Source organism: Thermobia domestica, chromosome 7 (assembly GCF_964235325.1).
Source record: "Thermobia domestica chromosome 7, izTheDome1.hap1.1, whole genome shotgun sequence".
In the NCBI taxonomy this organism is placed as follows: Eukaryota; Metazoa; Arthropoda; class Insecta; order Zygentoma; family Lepismatidae; genus Thermobia; species Thermobia domestica.
This window is the reverse complement of record NC_137460.1, coordinates 142,817,692-142,840,997: the sequence shown is the minus strand read 5'-3', so window position 1 is coordinate 142,840,997 and position 23,306 is coordinate 142,817,692. Positions and strand designations below refer to the sequence as shown.

General features: G+C 35.5%; 2 protein-coding genes across 3 annotated transcripts in view; one reads left to right on the top strand and one right to left on the bottom strand.

Moving 5' to 3' along the window:
* Positions 1-23,306, bottom strand: part of LOC145690430 (S-phase kinase-associated protein 2-like) — a 211,071-nt gene that overhangs the window by 7,626 nt on the left and 180,139 nt on the right. The window lies entirely within an intron of this gene.
* LOC145690429 (putative helicase mov-10-B.1) overlaps positions 1-23,306 on the top strand; it is a 128,928-nt gene that overhangs the window by 85,645 nt on the left and 19,977 nt on the right. Inside the window, exons 15-18 of the mRNA XM_081765293.1 lie at positions 10,734-10,900; positions 16,112-16,233; positions 16,855-16,978; positions 21,913-22,104. Coding sequence (XP_081621419.1) covers positions 10,734-10,900; positions 16,112-16,233; positions 16,855-16,978; positions 21,913-22,104 — 605 coding nt within the window. The remainder of the gene's footprint in view (positions 1-10,733; positions 10,901-16,111; positions 16,234-16,854; positions 16,979-21,912; positions 22,105-23,306) is intronic.

Sequence of the window (23,306 nt, the reverse complement as noted above, 5' to 3'; positions counted from 1 at the left end):
ATTGAAAATAAGAAGCAAATAAAATCGGATGAACTAATATTACTAAATAAAATGTGTAATTTTAACATAAAAGTTAAAAAAAAAAAAAATACAAAAGGAAGTAAATTTGGAAGCTTAAGTTTATTTTAAAATTTAGGCATGTTAATCAGTCAAGAAAATAAAAGAAAGAGAAGATACAAGAAAATAATCTGTCTGGCTTATTAGAGAAATATATTATTAATAAAAAGCGAACTAGTAAATAAGAATTTGTAAAAGTTCTCTTTCAGTCACTGTATTTAATATTTGTTTCAGTACTGTCCATTTTGAGCGATGTTTGAACTTGATGTAACCTGTTTTTCGAAGTGTCAATGATAACTCCTAGTGACAATGAAAGAACAACTGAAATGAACTTTGTATTAAACACCAGAAAGAAATGGTTGTATGCATTATTGACACTAAACCTTCGTCATTACCAGCCTTAAAAGAAAAAAATACAATGATTTAGGATTTGTAACTTGCGAAAACACATACTAGAAAGATCAAGAAATTAGTGTTAATTATTGCAGATATATCGTTGGATATAGTTACTACTTGTGGAATTAATTCTCATACTTCATATCCCCTCTAAATCCCTTTTCCGGTAGCTGTGTTGTGACAACACCGACAGCAATCATCGAAATTCAACGTTTATTGTGATTTGTTTTTTAACAAATCCGTAACAGGATGCAAAAGAGCAAGATCAGCACCTTTTACGTGGGTCGTTCAATATATAAGAAGTTTCCCTAAGCTGTAAATATATATATATTAAAATACATTTGTAAACTATGCATACACATGTAGGTGAGTCCTTCCTCACTTCTCCACATAATTCCCATTGAGATTCAGGCATTTATCTCACCGGTGCACCAATTTGTCCAAACCCTTTGCAAAAATCAGGGCACCAGTTGACAGGAGAGCAGGTCGCCTACGTCGAACCTGAACTCTTCTTCAGGGAAACCCAATTCGACATAAGGACCTGGTCTCTTCTTCTTGACGATAACGTCCATCCCGAATCAGCACGTAAACAAGACATAAATTTGGAGAACTATGGTGGGAACTGCTACATACAGCTCTCCATACAGCTTCAATTTAGCGCTGAGTTACTTCCATCTTTTTTCCGGTGTTGAAGTCTGCATTGTAAAGTGAACGTTTCGAAACAGTTGGACAAACTGGTGCAAAGGTGAGACATGTCTGAATCTCAATGGGGATTGTGTAGACAGGTGAGGAAGGACTCACACATACGTATGTTATAATGTTTACTCCATAGGATGGTGATCCAGTTAGAGCAAGCATTATATTTGATAGTCGTAAATAGGACGTTTGCTCGAGCGTTGACGATGAAACAAGTTATCCGAAGAAAGCTCCTTTCAACGTCGACTACACATAAGCAAAAATTCTACATACGACTTTTAAAGACACTAAAGATTCAACATCATGTTTTCAGAAATTAACGAATTACACACATAATAAGTAAAGTAACTTTAGCATCATGTACTCAATAGACAGTCACGAGGCGTAGGAAATGACATGCACAATCGCAGAAAATACTCGTCAATCGATTTGAAAATTTTAATTATATTGATACTTACATTGCTTCAAACAAGGAAATAACGATTAAAATAATAATAATACTGGATGTGTCCTTTGTTGAGAGAAATAATTCGATTCTGTTAAGTGTAGAACATAATTACGCAGTGTCTTGTTGCAGCAGGGTAGAAGAAGCTGTTACCTAATCTTCTCTTGGGCGCCTAGTAGTTTGTCTCCCGCTAAATCTCTTCAGCTCTCGCAGTTCGCGTGGGTTTCACGCGTTAAGTGATGTAAGAGCGGACAGAGCTGTGATTGGCTGAAGAAGTGTTGATCAAGGTCACTCCGCCCACATGCGTCCGATGAGAGAGAACACACACACATAGTAACATCGTCTGCTAGGATGTGCTAGTCCTTTTAAATTAAAAAGAGAATTAAACTGCTTGAAATGCACATTGCCAAAATGATGAATAAATGAGTTTATGACAAATGGCACCCGAACAGCTGATAGGTAAAGTTCTGGTGAGATACGTTTATCCTAAGAACCCTGGCAACACTTATCGTTTGTGTCTGCGTATGACGAGGACACACTGTATAAAGTTTTTGAAGCACTCTTCACTTGGGTTATAGTTCACATTAAGGCTTAGTTAACACTGCACTCATTAAAATAAAATGTCTATTCAGTCCATAAATATGTAATATATCGATAAATGTATAGAAATATATTTATTATAATCCTATTAGTTCAAATGTAAATTCACTCAATACTTAAAGAAATTGGATATTTAACACATACACTAAAATATTGCAAATAATGTGAATAAAATGAGAAAACACTTCAAGCAATGAATTAATTTCAACTTTTAGAAACACTTTCACCTTTGCAATTAATTGAACATAAAAAGAAAAATGAATATTAAAATAAATATAAATATATTTTCCAGTTCGAATAACAACACTCCACTGTTCATTTATAACACACTGTTTATACTTTTACTATCTGCATACGTTACACTGTCCAAATTGTCCACTATTCACAATCTACACCGTGCTCCAGAACAATGTCCAGTCCATAGGCCATCCTCTTCGTTCATTCTCTTCCATTGAATGAACACTCGACGATTAAATCTTCTGCTCCTATCCTCTTCCCATTGGATAGGGCTAGGTCCATCGGTGGAAGTTCTAGAAGGTCTCTGCATGCTATAGTCCTTTAATAGGGCTGGACTATTTCGAAATTCGGCGCCAATATGAAGATGCATGGAATAATGTAACTCATTGCGTATAAACTTATTAACGTATAATTTGCATCTTCCTTTCTCCCCCCCCCTTTTTTTTTTTTTTTTTTTTTTAACTTAAAATGTGCTGCATTTGCTACTGCTGCATTCGTATTAAGTGGGAGTGAATAGAATGTGTGTTCTTATTGTTTGGACCTACGTGTGTTCTTCCTTGTGTTGTATTCTTCGTGTATGGATATCAAGTGTATGTTTTTACGTGTTACATGTAATTACTATAATAAGGTTAAAATAACATAATTATGGTTAAAAGGAAGTTGACTTGGGATGGGTTAACAAAAGAAATGTAAGTATTTCTTCTTTCATTCTTTTTTTTTTTCAAATCACTTCACGAGTACAAACTACGACAAGCACGCCTCAATCCTCAACGCCTTCGTGCAACTTCATCAAATAAGTACATGGTACATGATAAATTAATACTGAAATATACCTATATAGGACATGATGCTGAATAAAAAATATATATATACATAGATAATATAATAAGCCTATAGATATAACCTTAATGATGACTATTACATGAATACTATAATAAAGAAAGAAATAAACCAATATAAGCTCGAATGATGGAGAATTATATTGAGGCAATGTCAGATGTCTACAGATGCCAACCTGTATCCATCTTAGGGATGGTCTGACGACTAAATGAAGAAGAGCCAACCCACAAAAACCATATAAACCTACCCACTGTAAGTACGACCACGAAGACACACAGAGATGTGGTTACAAAAACAAGTTATACTAAGGAAACCCCATAGAGTTTTATAGAAGACAAAAAGAAAACGATGCACATGAAATTCATGGCGAAATGTGGTCGTAGGTCTTAAGGTAAAACTTTAATGTTGTTCCAATAACAACAAAAGAAATACTCTAATAAATGTGTATATTACTCTAATATCTCCTAACATATCTCTAAATTCAAATTGACTTCTTCGAAGTGCTAATGGTAATATTTCTCTAATAAACTCAACAACTTTCGCCCATCTAAATAACCATGTCGTACATACCACAAGACATTTTCGTCGACGAAACTAGAATGTACTCTCACTTCTCGATCTTCATTGTTAATACTACACAATTGATCTTCTTTACTTTCCTCTTCTTCTTCGTTCATGTAATCTCCGTTGGCTTCTTTTTCGGCTCTCTCTAAAATGTCACTGAACTGCTCTTCATCCACATGCTTCTTCAGAATTTCTAGCCATTTTTTCCTAGTAGCTGGTGTTGGTCTCCACAGCTTCATTCTAGAAACATTCTGAAATCCGATATATTTACCACTTTGCGGATCCAATACTTCAAACACATTTTCACCAACTTGTTTCCACAGTAAGTAAGGTCCACGGTACACTTCACACAGTTTGGCTATACGTTTGTCTACCAAGCTACTAATATTATATTGACGTAAGAAAACTAAGTCACCTTCACACAAAGTTCTTCGAGCTCTCTGATGAACGTTCAACTTTTCGTTCCGTTGTTTAATGATTTTCTTTCGCCGTAAGTCAGCCATTATTAATTTTCCATTCCAATCTATACCTTCTTGCTCATCGACTGTTTCGTTGTTTTTCACAATTCCAAAATGTGACAATGTAAATTCTTCTGGCTTGATGTTAAGATGTAATTCTGCAGGCGCTATTCCCAAACTGGCACTAATAGTATAGTTCAACAACAAACAAGCTTGCACAATATATTCTGGCCATGAGGAATGAGAATCGCGGCACAACACACGCAAAATTCTTTCTAAATCAGCATGGAATCTTTCGATGACATTTCCTTGTGCGTGATAAGGCGTAGTATAATGTATTTTGATGTTATATGCTTCCATAGCTTGTACGAATTCCTTGCCAATAAACTGTGGTCCATTATCTACTAAGATGTTCATAAAAATACCAAGATGAAGCATGTATGACTCAGTAAGACATTTTGCTACACTTGCACTTGTTGCACGACGAAGTGGATATGCTACTAAATAACGTGAGTATACATCACACACTGTTAACAGGTAAGTTTCGCCATGTTTACCTCGAGGTAGAGGACCAACTAAATCTGCTGAGACCAAATAACGTATGTTTTTCGCTGGCACAGATTGCATTAAACACTTCACTGGGTGATGGTCTACCTTCGTTCTCATGCAGACTTCACAATCAAGAATGTACGATTTAATGTCACTACGCATGGTTTTCCAATAAAACATACGGGAAATGATATTAAACACTTTCATAAATCCAAAGTGATCGTAATGATCATGGTAGCCAATTAAAATATTTTTCACTAAACATGGAGGTACACACAATTTTAATCTGTCTGGGAAGTGAAAATCTCTCACCATCAAAATACCATTTTCCAAAGTGTAATTTTGTTTCCAATTTCGAGCACTACTACGAAAAGAATTCTTATTTGCACTGCTTTCACTTTCACTTATATTACCTTGTAAGTAACTAATAGTAGGACGGTACTCGTCACATTCCCATTGTAATTTCGCAATTGTAGACGGATCCAAATCGAACACTTCTGATTGAACAGCCTGTATAGGGTTCACATTCACCATTAGATCTTCCTGTGTTGGTAACATACGAGATAAACAATCACTTAGTGTGTTAGTCTTGCCTTTGATGAATTCTATTTCATAATCGTAAGATTGAAGTTCAAGAGACCACCTCATCAGTCTTGCATTCCAATTACGCATACGTTTTAACTGCACTAAGCTTTTATGATCTGTTCGTATGTATATTTTCGCTCCTTTAAGCCAAACATGCCACTTACGAATACACCACACAAATGCGAGACACTCAAGCTCTATTATAGCATAGTTCTGTTCGTGTTTATTAAGAGTACGGCTTGCATATTCTAATACACACTTCTCTCCATCTATAATTTGATAACACACACAAGCCAACCCGAGTTTGCTCGCATCACTTTCGAGATAAAACGGCTTATCGAACTGTGGATGGTGTAACTTCACATCTTTCACTAATTCAGCCTTTAATGATTCAAATGCCTTTTGGTGTTCTTCTTCCCACTTCCATTTCTTTTCCTTCCCTAAAAGTTCATAAAGGGGTTTAGCAATAACGGCATGACCTTTGATTGTTCGCGAATGCCACTGCACAGCACCAAGAAATGAGCGTAACATTTTTAAATTCTTGGGCACTGGTAACTTCTCGATTGCTTCAGCTGATTTCGGATCCTTTCGTATGCCTTCTGAAGATACGTAATAGCCTAAATAGTTAATTTCACTTACACCAAAAATGCACTTCGATAAATTTAACGTCATGTTCGCATCACTTAACAAACTAAGCACTTCATCTAACTGCTGTAAGAATTCTGGTACGCTTGTACAACCAAGAGCTACATCGTCCATATACCTGATTAATTTCTCTTGTAGCGGTAAAGGGAACACTTTATTCAAGCACAATTGCAGTACAGACGATCCATTTTTCACACCAAACACCATGCGTGTGTACTCATATAACGTTCCTTCAAACAAGAAGGCTAAGTATGGCATAGAATCTTCTGTAATTCCACATTGTTGATACGAACTAGTAAAATCAAGAGTACCTAGCACACGTTTTCCGCTAAATTTAGCAAAGAGGTCGGACAACTTTTCTACACGCAGAGCTGGATTCTTAATGTGTACATTCAATGCTCTACAATCCGTTACTATTCTTAACGCTCCACTCTTTTTCAATACGACGTGCAACGGTAATAGATGACATGAAGAACTAGGTCTAATTACACCCCACTTTAACAATTTTCGGATCTCTTCACGCACTCCTTCCTTATATTTGTGCGGAATATCATAAGGACGAGCAACAATAGGTTCATTTGTATCCACTTCTAATCGGTACTGAAATTTATTACACAGGCCAGGAAAACGGGCGAACACTTTCCTATGTTTCATTAACAACTGAAATAATTCTTCTTTCTCGTTTTCAGTAAACAGCGTAGCGCGTGTAACTGCATCTCTTATTTCCTCTACTGTGAAATATAGATCCGGTGGGAAGTCCTCCACTAAGTCACTAGCTTCAATTTTCTCTAAAGGCTCGGCGCACCCACTGCGGAACACATTCACGGTTCTCGCATAAAAATCATTAAGGTCCCTTATCTCGGACAACACAACAATAGTGGCTACCTTGCACTTACTTTCACTCACATTAGCTACAATGACATTTTCACTATTTCTCTGTATTAAAGGCACTTCACCACTAATTCCTTGAAATTCAATACGCAAGTTACTTCGCTTAAAATCAATGACACTGTTTAATTTCTCAAGAAGGTTTGCACCGAGTATTACATCTTCATGCAATTCTGGTAATACAAGAAATTCAACTGGCACTTCCACATTTTCAATTCGTACCGGTAAAATAACCTTTCCTTTCACGTTCTTTTTCTTTCTTCCTAGAAAATCGCACAAAACGATATGCTCTCCTTTTTGCAAATGCACGTTTGCTACACACTTTGTTACTTCTCGAAAAATATTATACCGTAATAGGCATAATTCTGATCCGCTATCTAACAAACAGATTTTGGGTTGATCGTTTAACAAAATTCTTACTCTCATTGTATTATGACCTAATTCGCATTTGATCACTTCTTCTTCATTATCATTGCTTATATCATCTTCTGCTTGTAAATCTTCCTCGTTGCACATATGTGGAAAAGTAATCCGGTTTACACTACTGAAATCCCTCCCCTTTGCAGCGACCAAGTGGGAGGGCACTACTAGTTTAAAGGCACAGAACTCTGCGGGTAAAAACCACTTTGTTGGTATGAATATTGCCGTTGCTGATTGTTACCGTTATTTACACTAGGACCTCTATTAAATGTTGGAAACCAATTATTATTTTGATTCGGACTACCTTGAGAAGTCGACGCACCACTTTGGTTTTCATTTGCCCTTGCACCTTGCGTTTCATTTCGATTTTCACTTGCACTCGTGTTTTGTCGGCCATTGCCTTGCGACTGATTACCACCGTTCGAGTTATTATTATTTCTGTTAAAATTACCTCGCCGTCCACGTCTATGAAATTTCCTTTTCCATCCCTGTTTGAAATTCGGACGCGCACTATTATCACTGCTCACTTCACTACCGTGTTCTACTTTTACATTATTCACGCTAACGCCGGCACTACCTTGCTGTTTCTGCTTATGACGCTGATTGTCGTACATATTAGTAATTCCTGACAATCCTTCAATGGACTGCACACTCGCAAGGAACTGATTTATGTTATCAGGCATAGAGCCCATCATAGCTAATTGGTACCGCTTGGGCAGGAGAGTGATGATGTGTGACAACGTAATGGTTGGATTTTCGTATTCTTCCAGAGGTTGAATTTGGCTAAAACGCTCTGTCACAAAATCAACAACACTACTATAACGTTTTGGGTCAAACGGAATAGAACGCAAGTTACGCAGACGTGTGGCTTTCACTAAAGGACTCTCAAATGCATTCTGAAACTCTATCACAAATTCTTGAAATGTTTGACACTTCTTACCATGTAAATCGTACCACTTAAGTGCACTGTCCTTAAGAATCAACGGCATGATCGTCAAATATTCACTTTGAGGCACTCCGGCGAATGACATTTCTCTACCAAAATTTTCTAAAAATGCACTTGCACTTTCCTTCATCATATCACCTGAAAATGTAGAGAGTTGTTTAATGTCTGCTAATCGCAATGAACAACGCCTTGCATTTACTTCACCATTTCTTGCACGCTTAATACGCGGACTTTCTCTTTCGGTTTTGATTCTTGACACGGTTCTTCTTATTACGTCACTTTCCACCTCTGTATCCGACGCCGTTTGAGACTCACTGCTCGATTTCCTCTCGCGCTTCACACTGTGCACGGAACCTGTGTTTCTTTGTGACATATTACTTCCAGTATCATGGTGCTCGTTTGATAATTCTATACGCTGCACACGCTCTGTTAATCGCTCCACATCTTGCTTGGTTTGTTCACTTAACTCACTGGCGCGAAGACATGTTTCAAAACACTGCTGGTTAAATTTACTCTGCTCGTGGCACACTTGAATACACTCTTGCACTGCTATACCGTATTCACTTTGTTTGGTCTCGCACTTCTGAATTCTACTTTCACGGTACTTGTCGAGACTTTCGACCAAACGCAACCTTTTCTCGTAATCATCCACTTTATTGCAACATTCACTTAATTGACGTCGTTGGTCGTTTACTTGGCGCGTATTTTCTTCAACTGTGCTCCGTACATCGTGCACTGCATCTGCTAATTCACGTACACTTCTACGTATATCCTCACTCGTATTAAAACACTTTAATTCCACTGCTTCAATTCGTTCTATCAATTCTTGCCGCACCGCACTAATACACGCATTCAAATTTTTAATTTCACTCTGCATGGTAACATTCACATTATTAATTTCACCTGACAAATCATCTTTCATTTTCTGTTGGTTTACATTTATCGCCTCAACACTTTCACTCACACGTTTCTGATTATCACTCAATTCGTTTTGGCTGTCTTTAATTTCGTTAATTGATGCACTCAGTTCCCTTTGCATAGATAAGAGAACTGTTCTAAGATCACCCTCAGCCATGATGTTGCAAATATAACAAACTCGTTAACACAAATAATTGACTAATTTCTGCAAAAATCTAAGAATGCAAATAATTAAAAAAAAATAATATTCTAATTTGGACAGGATTTAGGCTTCAATATGCAAGGATGAATGCACTGGACAAGGATACAATCACACGAATTTCATGTACTTGGTGATCTGAGATGGCGGCAAAATTACGCAGCAAGTTTTGAACATCAAGAATACCTAGGCCTATGTTCGAAGACACAAAAACTCAACATTTATACAAAAAGAAAGGTTCCTGCTTCGACACATTTATCCCGGCACCATTTTATAATGTTTACTCCATAGGATGGTGATCCAGTTAGAGCAAGCATTATATTTGATAGTCGTAAATAGGACGTTTGCTCGAGCGTTGACGATGAAACAAGTTATCCGAAGAAAGCTCCTTTCAACGTCGACTACACATAAGCAAAAATTCTACATACGACTTTTAAAGACACTAAAGATTCAACATCATGTTTTCAGAAATTAACGAATTACACACATAATAAGTAAAGTAACTTTAGCATCATGTACTCAATAGACAGTCACGAGGCGTAGGAAATGACATGCACAATCGCAGAAAATACTCGTCAATCGATTTGAAAATTTTAATTATATTGATACTTACATTGCTTCAAACAAGGAAATAACGATTAAAATAATAATAATACTGGATGTGTCCTTTGTTGAGAGAAATAATTCGATTCTGTTAAGTGTAGAACATAATTACGCAGTGTCTTGTTGCAGCAGGGTAGAAGAAGCTGTTACCTAATCTTCTCTTGGGCGCCTAGTAGTTTGTCTCCCGCTAAATCTCTTCAGCTCTCGCAGTTCGCGTGGGTTTCACGCGTTAAGTGATGTAAGAGCGGACAGAGCTGTGATTGGCTGAAGAAGTGTTGATCAAGGTCACTCCGCCCACATGCGTCCGATGAGAGAGAACACACACACATAGTAACATCGTCTGCTAGGATGTGCGAGTCCTTTTAAATTAAAAAGAGAATTAAACTGCTTGAAATGCACATTGCCAAAATGATGAATAAATGAGTTTATGACAATGTATAGTTTACAAATGTATTTTAAAAAATAAATATTTTACAGCGTAGGAACTCTTCTATATTGAGCGACCCACGTAAGAGTATTCTCAAAAAAAAAAAAAAAAAAAAAGTTTGGGATGTTCGAGAATACGTCCAGTGTTACCAAACAATTTAAAATACTCTTTAATATGTCCCACTCTCTAATTAAAAAAAAAAAAAAAAAAAAAAGACAGTATTGTTTATCACATATGTCTATAATTCTTATTTCTTTTAGATATTTCGTTCCTTGAGCGTCTAATGACAACATGTGATATTTACAAAAAAGACGAAAGGACTGGACGCTATAATCCAGCAGTTTTGACGAAATTGGTGAAAAATTTCAGATCTCATCCAGCTATTCTTGAAATTCCAAATAAGATGTTCTATGACGGAGAACTTAAGGTAATTGTTTCTACATCTTGTTTTGCATGCTTAACAATTTGCTGTAAGGATATAATAATTTAACGCAGTATTAACGAAAGTCATAAAGAGCAATACATTTTTCAGGAAATTGAAACATTGATCCTGTGCAATAATCGATATTGATGGTGGAATTCCATTTGATACCTTTATTATTTTCATTGCAAGAAAAGTAAGGATTTTAGAGCTTTATCAAAGGATTTAAGATAAACAATTTTCATATTTTTCATATAATTCCAAAATTTAAATGCCACACAATTGTGACATCATACTCTACGGACCGGTAGTATATTTTTTGGCTTGTGAAAGGATGTAAAACCACTTGTTCGTAAGAAGAGGTTTAACTCTCCAAATAGCAAGAGTATTCATTAACAGTACGTAATGCTAACTGATTTTAATCAGAAAGTAGGCTTGATTAGGGTGAGAGATAATCAGCTAAACTTAAACTTGCATAAATACTTCGCTACTCAGTCGAATTTGCTGCTAATGGTAACTTACCAATGCTTCAATCTAAATTCAGTCATGTAATTTTCCCTTAGTAGATGAATTCATCAATGTCCTAACGGAACTACCTGCCATTTGACTCAAATCAGAGGCATTCGTCAGGAGTTGATTTGTTGACGTGATGTGTTTTTCAAATTTTTGTGCTTAGTACGAGTAGAGTCTGAATACCACTGAATGGTATGTAATACAAAGTTGAAGATACCTAATGATTTGATTATCAGCCATGGTCCCTCCTAACCTTCTCCACTGATGCCCCATTAAAATATATATTTGATAAATTGCATATAAGGGGGGGGAGGGGGAGTCGGAATCTTGTACTCTTAAAACTTATGGAAGAATAGAACCATACCATGGGAATATGACCATACCTGATAAAGGTTAATACCAACAAATTAAGATTTAGTACACCTTAAAACCCACCATCTTGCATGAAGACCCAAAATTTTAACTGAGAGCGTAATCGTGTGATATATATTATTCACTTTTTTACCACAAACACAAATCTGAAGCTATTTCGAATCTAACTTAATTCGTGTAAGAGTTACTGCATGTGAAATGAAAGTGAGAAACTCCTATCCTGTAAGATGTGCTCAACATGGCTACCCTTGTGCTGGATGTAAAGTTCCAGTCCAGTTCGTCTTAAACCCGTCGTAGCAATTGTAATCACAGAGATACAGGTATCCGCAATGCGTCGTTCCTATGGAGCAGGTTTTCATTTTTATCTGATACAACAGATTTCAAAAATTTTCAGACATAAAAGTCAGTGGACAGAAAGTCTGGACACATACTACCTATAAAGTGGCTGGGAAACTACTCATTAAACAATTGTCGGTTCCCGCACAATGAAATGCAGAAGCACACCCGTCATGCTACAAAAAAGAGAAATTTAGCCTTGTGATTCAATACAGGAAAACACACTCTTGCGTAGAATGCTAAGGTACTGATTACCACCTAGTGTTCCTTCAATGAACATGCTATCACTTTTTACACCATGCTGTCTTAGATTTCAAGTAGGTAGGGTAATGTCGCAAGGTGAAACCCACAAAATAAAAAAAAAAATTCCTTTATTTCGAAATCTGTGTTTACGCCCACAGCAGATTCTTAAAGAAGCAACACAGCAGATTTAGAAAGTATACTGTTAAGTGACCTAAAGAAATGTATGTAGGAAACTCAAAGCACAGATTACCCGTTAGTATATCAGTGAGGTCAATGATGACCCAGAGAAATAGAATTTCACAAGCTCTACAGAAGGAAACAAAATATCTCACAGGTGTCAAGACAAAAGAGAAAAGAGAACTCTCAGCTGAACTTTTGTTTAAAGTAAAGTATATTTAGTAGCAGCAATTCTTCATTAGTGACAATGACGAGATAATCTTGTATATACATAGAATCAGCTTCAAAAGGATTCAGTTCGTACAAATTACTGAGTCTTGTGTTTATCTTTAGATAAATGTAACTATTTACGGTCAGAGACGTTGTGATTACAAAGTGTTCTACTTCTTAAGAAAAATGTTGTAAAGACATTGTTGATAACAGATAATATAATTCTGAAGTAATAAATTTATAACATTGTTTTGGATTAGAGAAATCTTCATATTTCATTCTATTATTCTCATCTTCCCTTGTATTGGCAAATGTGTTGGGTGTCAGAAAGCCATAAAAGTGGGAAATACACTTTAATATGTTATTGCACTTTTGGGATTAAGTCTGTAGTTGATTTATTCAGGTTCATTAACTTGGAACGCCACCATCCCAAAATCCATTGTTTTATATTTCATCGTTTTGCACCTTGATTTTAAAAAAAATTGTACCCTCATCATTACTGAGAAATTCAAAATTGTGTTCCAAGTTAATGGCATTTCAGCCTCCAACTCATTTTCAGGATTTAACACTACCATCATCTCCCCCTAGTTTTGTACCCTCTTTCAAAAATTTTGTACCATCACCCAAACCGAGAAAACATTTCAAAATTCAAAATTGGAAATTTGCCACAGAAGTGAAATTTAAGTTCCAACCTGCCATAAGGCAGAGTACGTTTTGCACTCTCAAAAAATAGCAATATTTCATTTTGCTCTCTCACAGTTACCGAGAAATTTAAGAGTTCGAAATGCTGAATTACTATTAACTTGGAACGTCACCAACTCGTTTCAAACAATTAACAATATCAGCCTTTTCTACAAGTTTTGCACCCTCAAAAAATGCCGATATTCAACTTTGTTCCCGTACAGTTAATGAGAAATTCCAAATTCAAAATGCCAAATTACCATTAAGTTCGAACACTACCAATTCGTATTGAAGAATCAAGAACACCAGCGTCTTCTACAAGTTTTGCACTCTCAGAAAATGTCGATATTTCATTTTGTACCCTCACAGTTGATGAGAAATTCCAATTTCAAAATGCCGAATTACCATTAACTTGGAACGCCACCACTCCTTTTAAAAAATTAACCAACGTTTTCTATTCATTTTTGTACCCTCACAGTTAATGAGAAATGATGATGATGATGATACTATTAAATCTTGAAAATGAGATGGTGGCTAAAATATCATTAACTTGGAACACCATTTTGAATTTTGGAATTTCTGAGTAATGGTAAGGGTACAAAATTTTTTAATCAAGGTGCAAAAGGGTGCAAAACGATGAGATACAAAACAATAAATTTTGGGATGGTGGTGTTCCAAGTTAATGGACCTGATTTATTAATTAAGTCATTTATATTGTTTACTGAATTGTTAGTAAACGATATAAGGTTGTGCAATCGATTGTGAATTTTATAATAGTCTTTGGATTTATAGTTTAAGTCTATAGTCTGTGAAACCTGGAGGTTCAATGCCGCGTTCACAAAAGCTTTCTATTGACTTCCATCCTTAGCCAGCTGGATCCAGTTTCTACTTTGTATTCCTATTTCTGCGAGATCCATTTTAATATTGTCCTCCCATCTGCGCCTAGGTCTTCCTAATGGTCGTTTTCCGATTGGTCTTCCAGTCAAGACTTTGAAAGCGTTTCTACTTTCTTCCATTCTAGCTACATAACCCGCCCACCTAAGCCTCCTAGACTTGACGACCCTAACAATGTTGGGTAAACCATATAAATTATGTAGTTCCTCGTTATGAAGTTTCCGCCATTTCCCATTCCCGTTCCTCTTGGGTCCGAATATTCGTCCCAATATCTTGTTCTCAAATACTTTCAGTCTTATGTTCTTCCCTCAGAGTAAGCGACCATGTTTCGCAACCATACAGAACAACAGGCATGATTATCGTTTCATATATTTTAAGCTTGAAATTCTTCGACAGAATTCGGGACGACGAAAGGTTTTGAACTGTTTTGAACGAGTTCCCTGCTGTTAGTCGGCATTTAATTCCTTCGTGAGAGATTACACTATTAAGCCTATTAACTATAATTCAACGCAACAATTGTAATGTAAAACGCTTGAATTTTTTTCTTGTTTTCATTTTTTAAATAATATTTTGTAGTGAACGACATTAAGGATTTTCGCGATCATCCTTACTTTGTTAAATTTTTAGTAAATAATTTAACTACAGTTGGGAATATCAGTAACGAAAAGTGAGCCAAGTAGTATCTACAAAATGTGGTTAAATCAACTAACTGTTTACACACTTTTTCTTACAAACCAGAAATTTGTGTGTGCAGTTTATAACATTATAATTGTTGGGCAGTTAACATTCTGTATTATATGAAAGATCTTGAAATCAACCATTAGTTGATGCAATAGCATTTTGCAGATACTATTTGGCTTACTTCTTACGCGTTCGATATTCTTCACTGCACTTTAAGTTATTCATTAAAATTTTAGAAAGTCAGGGAGGACTGGCCTTAATGAAGACCAACAATAGATTTACTGATATTACATTGAATGTTGTCCAGAAACAAATCATCCCATGGGAACAATTTGTGTATATAGTTTCGACTGTCAATGCGACATGTGCTTGTTTTTTTAATTTTTTTTTCTTTCTTTCTTTCTTCAAACATTGGCTACTGAATCTTGTACAAACAAAATATATATACAAATAAAAATCGTCCCATAAAGACGCAACTTTCGAAATGCTCGCCACTTTTGTTCTAATAAGTTGGCAGCACTGAATGTTCTACGATTTTCATGTGTCTTTGTGGTTAGTAGTCACAGAGCGCCGGAATAGCACATGAGTGTGATCTGTTTTTCGCACGGATAGGAATGGAGCGCTTCACGGCGGAACGTATATTGTCATAGTGAAAACTTATTAACTGTGATGAACACTAGTCATAAACTGTGTGGAATGTTTGGTCAACGTAATGCACCGAATAAGTCGACTATGAAGACTAAATTTGAGAAAACCGGTTCGGTTGTGGACATTAAATCTTCAAGGCGTCCTCTTGTTAGTCATTGTGCGGTAAATATCGCCATCGTGAATGATAATATTGCTGTAAGTCCGATCCAGACAACAGATGAAAATCACGTAACAGCCAACTTACTAGAACAGAAATGGCAGGCATTTCAAAAGTTGGGTTCATTATGGAACACCCTTTATATCGATTACGGATTATAGTCTTCCAGTGTAAGGCTTTGTGATCCACTGGTATAAATCAGGAGTCGTCCACACAGGGATTAATATCATTTTAGACATTTATTTTATGGAAACGTGAATGCTAGTATATATCAGAAAAGTCAGTGTAAAATATGTTTGTTTCAGCCTGCTGGACCCCCAGGTATCATAAATTCAGCCTGTAATTGGGAGTACCTCCCACAGGAAGACTTCCCTATTATATTTCGAGGCGTTGTTGGGAAAGACGAACGAGAAGGATCTTCACCAAGGTAAAATAGTTGGTCATATTTTAGATTGCATACTAACTTTCGCTTTAATTTTTAATGTAAAATTTTATGTAGCTATACACAATCATAATATACTTTGACATAATTTAAAATTTATCTCGCTGGTCCAGTCATCTGGTGGTTCATGTATATAGTGTTATAGTTTGTTTTTCTAATCCGTGCAATGCTTTATGGTCTTTTATGTTATTAACTTCAATTGATAAAAACTGGTTAATTTTTTGCAAATTGAAGAGTATCATGAGAAACAAAACGGGCATTGGGTGTCTGAAATCAAGGACACGTTAGAAGCGTAGGAGATTGTTTGCAGGATTCATAAATAGTTTTTTAACAAGTTAAGTGTGTTTCATAATATAAGGTGGATTTCTGTTTTGTTCCCCTTTTTATTCTGTAATATGTTTTACATCTCATGGCCAGAAAAAGAGACACGTAATGGCTTGAAACTAAAGGAAACATTCGAAGAAATACACTAATAATAAGTACAGTAACACATTCAGACTGCCTAAGGCATTTATTTTCAAATCATGCTTTCATTATTTTTGTTAATCCTTTTTATGTGTAATTCGTATAGATATTTCTGATTCATATATATTTCTCTTTTTTCAGTTTTTTCAACAGAGTAGAGATAGATGTAGTCTTGGACTATGTAGGTAAGATTCTCAACAGTAGATTCCAAGGACGACTCATGGAAGGAAATGACATAGGAATTGTTACGCCATACCGTCGCCAGGTGAGTAGTTGGATTCCATTAATAACCTTGACACATTGTTAGCATTTGATCAATATTTCACATAGAGATAGACAAGATGGGACATGTCGATTGAAATATACTTCTCACTTTTAAAACGAGAACCAAATAGATAGGTTTCACTCACACGTGTCTATATGAAAATAATGAAAACATCAGGTGAAGACGCAGCCTGCTTGTTTAATGTAGCGTGGGACTAATGTTAGTTGCTGAACAGCTCTGATTCGACATGTAATTAAGACTGTCCCCTGTCGGGATACAAAATAGCGAAAAAGCATTTAACACTGAATCTATGTCTTCCACTGTACCAGCATCTAGCTGAAGAATCACATGGAAGCATTGTTCTTATAGCACGCGGCAGGGTTGGCTGGTTTAAACCAAGGTGGTTTAAACCAAGGTTTAAACCAGCTGGTTTTTTCAAAAAAACCAACTGGTTTAAACCAAAAAACAAAAAAAAACAAAAAAAAAATGTGTAAGTGTTTGTAAAATCTTGATGAACACACATTTGTGGGTTATCACGTTTCACTCCCGTATATTATTCGTATTATATTCAGTCCTAAATTCCCCATTCATTACTCAAAAAGATTATACTACAAAAGAACTTTTTACAAGTTTATAAATGTTTATTTTTTTGTAGTTGTTATTATTGTTATGTAATTGCAATCGAAGAAAAATTCTAAATATTGTTTCGTTTCAATGTTTACTATTGATAAAATACATCGAAAATGCCGTACTTTGTGTGTGTGTGTGGGGGGGGTCATACAGACCCCACGAGAGGAATTTAGTGAAATAAGTATCTTTGGTATCTATTTATGTATAAATGAGTTTGAGCCAAAGTGGACTCAAATAATTCGTATCTTTATTCACTTTTCTTATTGATATGCAGATTAAGTCGGTGTATTTCTTTAATTTGGACCAAAAAAAAGTCGTTGTTAACTAACTTGAACTAAATTAGTTCTTCTGTACTCCGTAGTACTTTGAAATTGTTCATATGTAATTCTGTGTAATGGTTTCACTTGTGCAACTGTTTATCTTTTTGTCCTTCTGAAATGACTCTTGACAGTTATATTAAGAAGCATGTAGAAATCAGTACAACGTATTTTTTTTTATCAGGATTCCTTCGTGAGTGAGTCGGCAGACGTATCGCATTTGTGGCCAATTAGTCCTGGTTCTGAGTTCAAATGGAGGACAATTTCTCTCGGATGTAACTCGAGAAGCGGTTTTTATTCCGCTTTAAGCTTATGTGACCCCTTCCAGCATAACCCGGTTGTTGCATAATAACATCAAGGCGAAACAAACTTATTTCTGTCCATATATGATACGAATATATAGAGCAAATCATTTAAACCATAAAAACCTGGTTTAAACCAAAAAAAAAACGGTTTTTTTGGTTTTTTTAATAAAAACCATGGTTTTTGCCAACCCTGGCACGCGGCGCTACCGACGGCAGTGTATGAGTCACTTGTGGAGCACGACAAAATGTTCCAGGTTTGTCAAAGTAAATATTGGTAGGAATAATTTTGTAAATATGAAAGTGAGTCAGAAGATATTCCGTTTGATGAGAATCAGACGAAGTATCACACTATCACCGGCACTGTCTTCGTGAGGATTATCGTCATCTGGATCTTGTTAATGATCTTGTTGATCACTAACAGGTATATCACTGAGATTTGAATGAGGGAACACCAAAATTCCAATCGTCCAGCAGGTAATATCTCGGGTCTTGAATTCTCAAATCTTGAAGGACATCAACTTGACAACATTGAGCTAGATGTAAGAATAACACGCGTGGATCCTCTGGCGTACATCATAAGGTTGGCAATGAGATCCAACAAGGGGTCATACAGTTGCCGCGGTTAGTTCAGCAGGTCTTCGAACGGGTTATTACACGGTTGCACAGGCAACGGAATCCAGAAATCAATCAGTTGATCATTGTTCTTATTTGGGCGCATTCGATGCACCCGCAGCCGTCCTCTTCTACTGTTGCTGCGGCGCCGAGGCCTGAAAGTTCCGGAATAGTTTCCAGAGGAATTATTCCTCATGACATAAGAAAATTGAAAGAGTATGATTTATCTATTAATTTATTAGATGGCTTGTCTCAGATATTTGTAATAGAAAATTTGTGGTTACATATCGTGGTTATACCTCTGCAGTTCATGATATTTGCTGAGGCGTACCTCAAGGTTCTAACTTGGGACCGCTTCTGTTTCTTTTATTTGTAAATGATTTGAACTTATGCATTAATTCTCATTTTCTTATGTATGCTGATGACTTAAAATATTATTGTTCTAGTGAATCTGTTGACGACTATACTGTTATTCAAAGTAATATTGATAATATTGTGAAATGGTCTTGCAGTAATGCCTTACCTTTAAATTTCAACAAACCTTTTACTATACTTTTTCCAACAAAACTAACCCTCTTTATTATAGATGTGTTAAGATAATATTTGTGTCGAGTTCATCAAAGATCTTGGTGTAATAATTAATAATAAATTAGTATTTAACAAGCATTTTGAGTAAATTATCTCCAAAGCTAGGAGACATTTAGGCATTATCAAATGGATCTCTGGAGATTTTGTGTTAATGAAAATTTGTTATTTTGTATCTCGCTTAGGGAGGGTTGCCAGACGTGTCCCGGTTTTCGTTCTTCAGAGTGAAAAAAATTCAATCTCAAGTACTAGTATGTCTCAGCTAAAAACGGAACGTTTTCGGAAGATTTGTGTAGCCAATTAATTTTACTAAACAAACAACAAGGAGTTTGAAAATCACATCCGTTCTTTCGCCCTATGTGTTATTTAGCTTCCAGAGGGGAAACGGATTTTAAATACATATGGCAATAATTTCTTGAACTTCTTTTTCTTGGTGACGGGCTTTCACTGCTAGTTATTTTATACTTCAATTGGCAACACAGAACTACTTCATTGTTGGAACTTGAATCAACAATGACGATACTGCTCTCAGTCGCTGCATGCTAACCGCATTTAAACCGTCTATTTTTCGTCCTGTATGCCGTCTTCTGAGGAACGATTTTACAATTAATCGTTTTATCCAGTATATACATACTATTGCAAGTGAAGTGAATTGATTTTCTTTCTCGGTGTAGAGTGAAGTCAAATTTTCAATAATTATCAGGTTAAAATTTCGTAACAACTTACTCTAGCACAAGAAGTGGCAGTTAAAAACATAAAGGTATGTGCTTTGTTTAATTTTAATACTGGACCTTTATCTGTCAAACTTTTGAAGTGCCTGCGTAAATCTTAAGAGATTTACTTTTTGTTTATCGTTTTCTGAATTCAGCGTAAATGTAATTTTTCTTGCTAAATGCTAAATTTTTTTATTTCTTTTAGGATAACGTTTCTGACTCAGGCGGTGACATAACAAAGAAAAAAGTATCTCTTGAATCATAAATAGAAGGGTGTGTCGTAAATTCGCGCAATATTTAAGACCTGTTAAACACAATAATTCGGAATAAGGAACGCCAGGCAGCTCTTCTCATGTTACGGTACCTTTTCACATTCTTTATAGATCTCTTGTGGAGCTTCATTTGTGTTAACTGTTTATAGAATGAACTGGAAAATTGTGAGTAGGAGCCCTGACCTTATAGCCTGAGTTTGGTGTCCTGGTTTTTCGTTTACTAAATCTGGCAACCCTAATCTCGCTGATGTTAGAAGTAATTTTGAATATTGTTCTGGTGTTTGGAGCAGATGTGCACAGTATTTTATAATACTATTGAACCTGTTTAAAATTTATTTCTTTTCCTGGTTGCCCTGGAAATTTAAGTTTGTCATTCAAAGCTACAGATGAAATAGACTCTTGGACTCTTGAAACTTATCAGAAAGAACTTTATATGATCTTAAATTATTACACGAAATTCTAACTGGTAAACTACAGTTAATTAATATTGTAAACTTGCATATTTCTTAAACTACTACTAAAAATTACAAAATTTATGTGTACCTAGTTTAATTGATGTACCTATTTATAAGTGTCTACGGCCAATAATTATTCTCATCTTATCGATATATTTATTGGAGATTTTGGTGTTATTAAGAAACAGTTTCAAGATTAAGCTTTTTGATGCAGTGATTACTGTGTTTGATATTTTTATGCATGCCTTTTTTTTATTTGTATTAACGATTGATTTGTATTTTTATTTATTTTCATTATTATGTTTCAGTGCAATTTTCTTATTGTACAGGTAATTGTTATTGGACTTATGTCCGTTGTTTCCTGATGAATAAATTTATTATTATTATTATTAAGTACTACATTTAGAACCAGATTATATTTAAGATGTGTAGAATGTTCTGATTTTCGTATATCTTTTCGTAAAGAATGTGTGTGCGTGATGATACTACACTGATTATGGAATTTAAAAAGAAGAAGAAGAAGAAGAAAAGGTTTAAATTATCAATAATAGCCTTCTTTAACGTACACTGATCATTCTAATACTGGTGATAAAAAAACTCAAAATCATTGCTTGTTAGTCTGCAAATGTTGGATTGACTCTTTTTTTCTCCTCAATCTTATGCAACCTAACTGAGATAGCCATATTCAATAGCGCAACTTTTCAGAAAACAACACGTTATTAAATGTTTAATTGACATTTGTGCGTTATTTCATATGAATTATGTCATAATATTCTGTAGGATTATAGAGACGGAAAAAAATTACAAGTAAATGGTGACAGAACGATAAATTAGGATAAATGGGAATATATATATATATATATATATATATATATATATAATATCGGGCATCCACAGATATACCTAGTAGAGTTGTAGTCCATCACCAAGTTTGCAGAAAATTAAAAGAAAATTAATAACGCCACGCAGTATAGTTAGTATGTTATTAGGTTATGCTTTGGCACGCTCGTATAATATTTTTATTTATTTATTTTTCCTTTTTCAGGTGCAAAAATTCCGAACAGCTTTGAAAAAGAAAAGTTCTACGGATTTGAAGTGGAATTCGGTCGAGGTTGGTTCAGTTGAAGAGTTCCAAGGCCGAGAAAAAAGAGTGATAATTATTTCTACTGTTCGCTCCACTCCTAGTAACATGGAATTCGATCGCAAGTTTAATCTAGGATTTCTACAGAATCCGAAGGTAAGGCATGGTCTTATTTGTAAGGCAGGAAAGGGGATAGATTCTCAACAACATGAAGTAGAGGAAATGGATTTTCCGTCAAGTTTTTAATTCGTAGAATTAAGAAATTGTATGCAACTTTTGTTCTCTCTCTCTCCATCTCTTTCAGTAACTGGCAGAATACCGCAGCAGGTAACGTATTGAGTAATACAAGAAGTTAATGAAATGATTTTGGTAGGCATTTAAATTAGGATAGTTTTTGCACGCCAGGAAAATGAAAATATGGATTCAGACTTTATATTCGTTATTTGATGTCGTAATCATCCTTGAAAAAAAAAAATAAAAAAAACTAAATAAAGTTAGAAAATAGGAACAGGTTTACAAAAGAAGATTGCAGTTATGTAAATATGTGTCGTAGCGCCATTTGATAATTCCATTAAAACAACCTGATAGATTAATTACTAACAATTGCTTTGAATAAAAAGAGAGGCGAAATTCACAGAACAAAAAGTCAAGTGTTGAAAAGGAAATCAATATGTATTACATGATTTAGTTATATTGGTTACTAAGTTTGACAGGGAGTAAATATGATTCATAAGGACATTAACAGTGGCAAATAGGGAAATCACTAAGGTCTGGTCATTTAATGGTATCATTAGGAATTTTTCTTGTGTCAGTTGGGGAAAATTCAGAAGAAAGAAAAAAGCCAGGAATGGTTCACTGCTGAAGTGGCTAAACTACTTAGCTGTATACTTACACGGGCAGAATAAGCAAAAAGTCACAAAACAATGAAACATAAAGAAAACAGTTTTGCACCATCTTGATAGAACCTGAACTGCAGGATACGATGATCAGATAGAAATAAAAATATGACTGATTAAATCGGCATTAATTACTGGGAATATAACCAGAAAGGCGTGCCGACACTGCGGTATGTGTCGCAGCCGACTTAATCTTTGCATAACCCTGCCCGCTGGTCTAGTGGCTAGTACGCGCATCTGGTTTGCACATTGTCCCAGGTTCGATTTTTGGTGGGAGAGTATTGATCTCGTTCGGAGGTTCGAATTCAACCTAAAACTTGTTTCACGTCTCAAATAGACTCGGTGCTAAAAAGGGAAACTAAACTTCAACAAATGAAAAATTAATCTTCGCACATCTGTCAGTAGTGACTTACACGATCTTTGACGCGAGTGTAGATATGTTAGGTATGGTGTCGATGACTC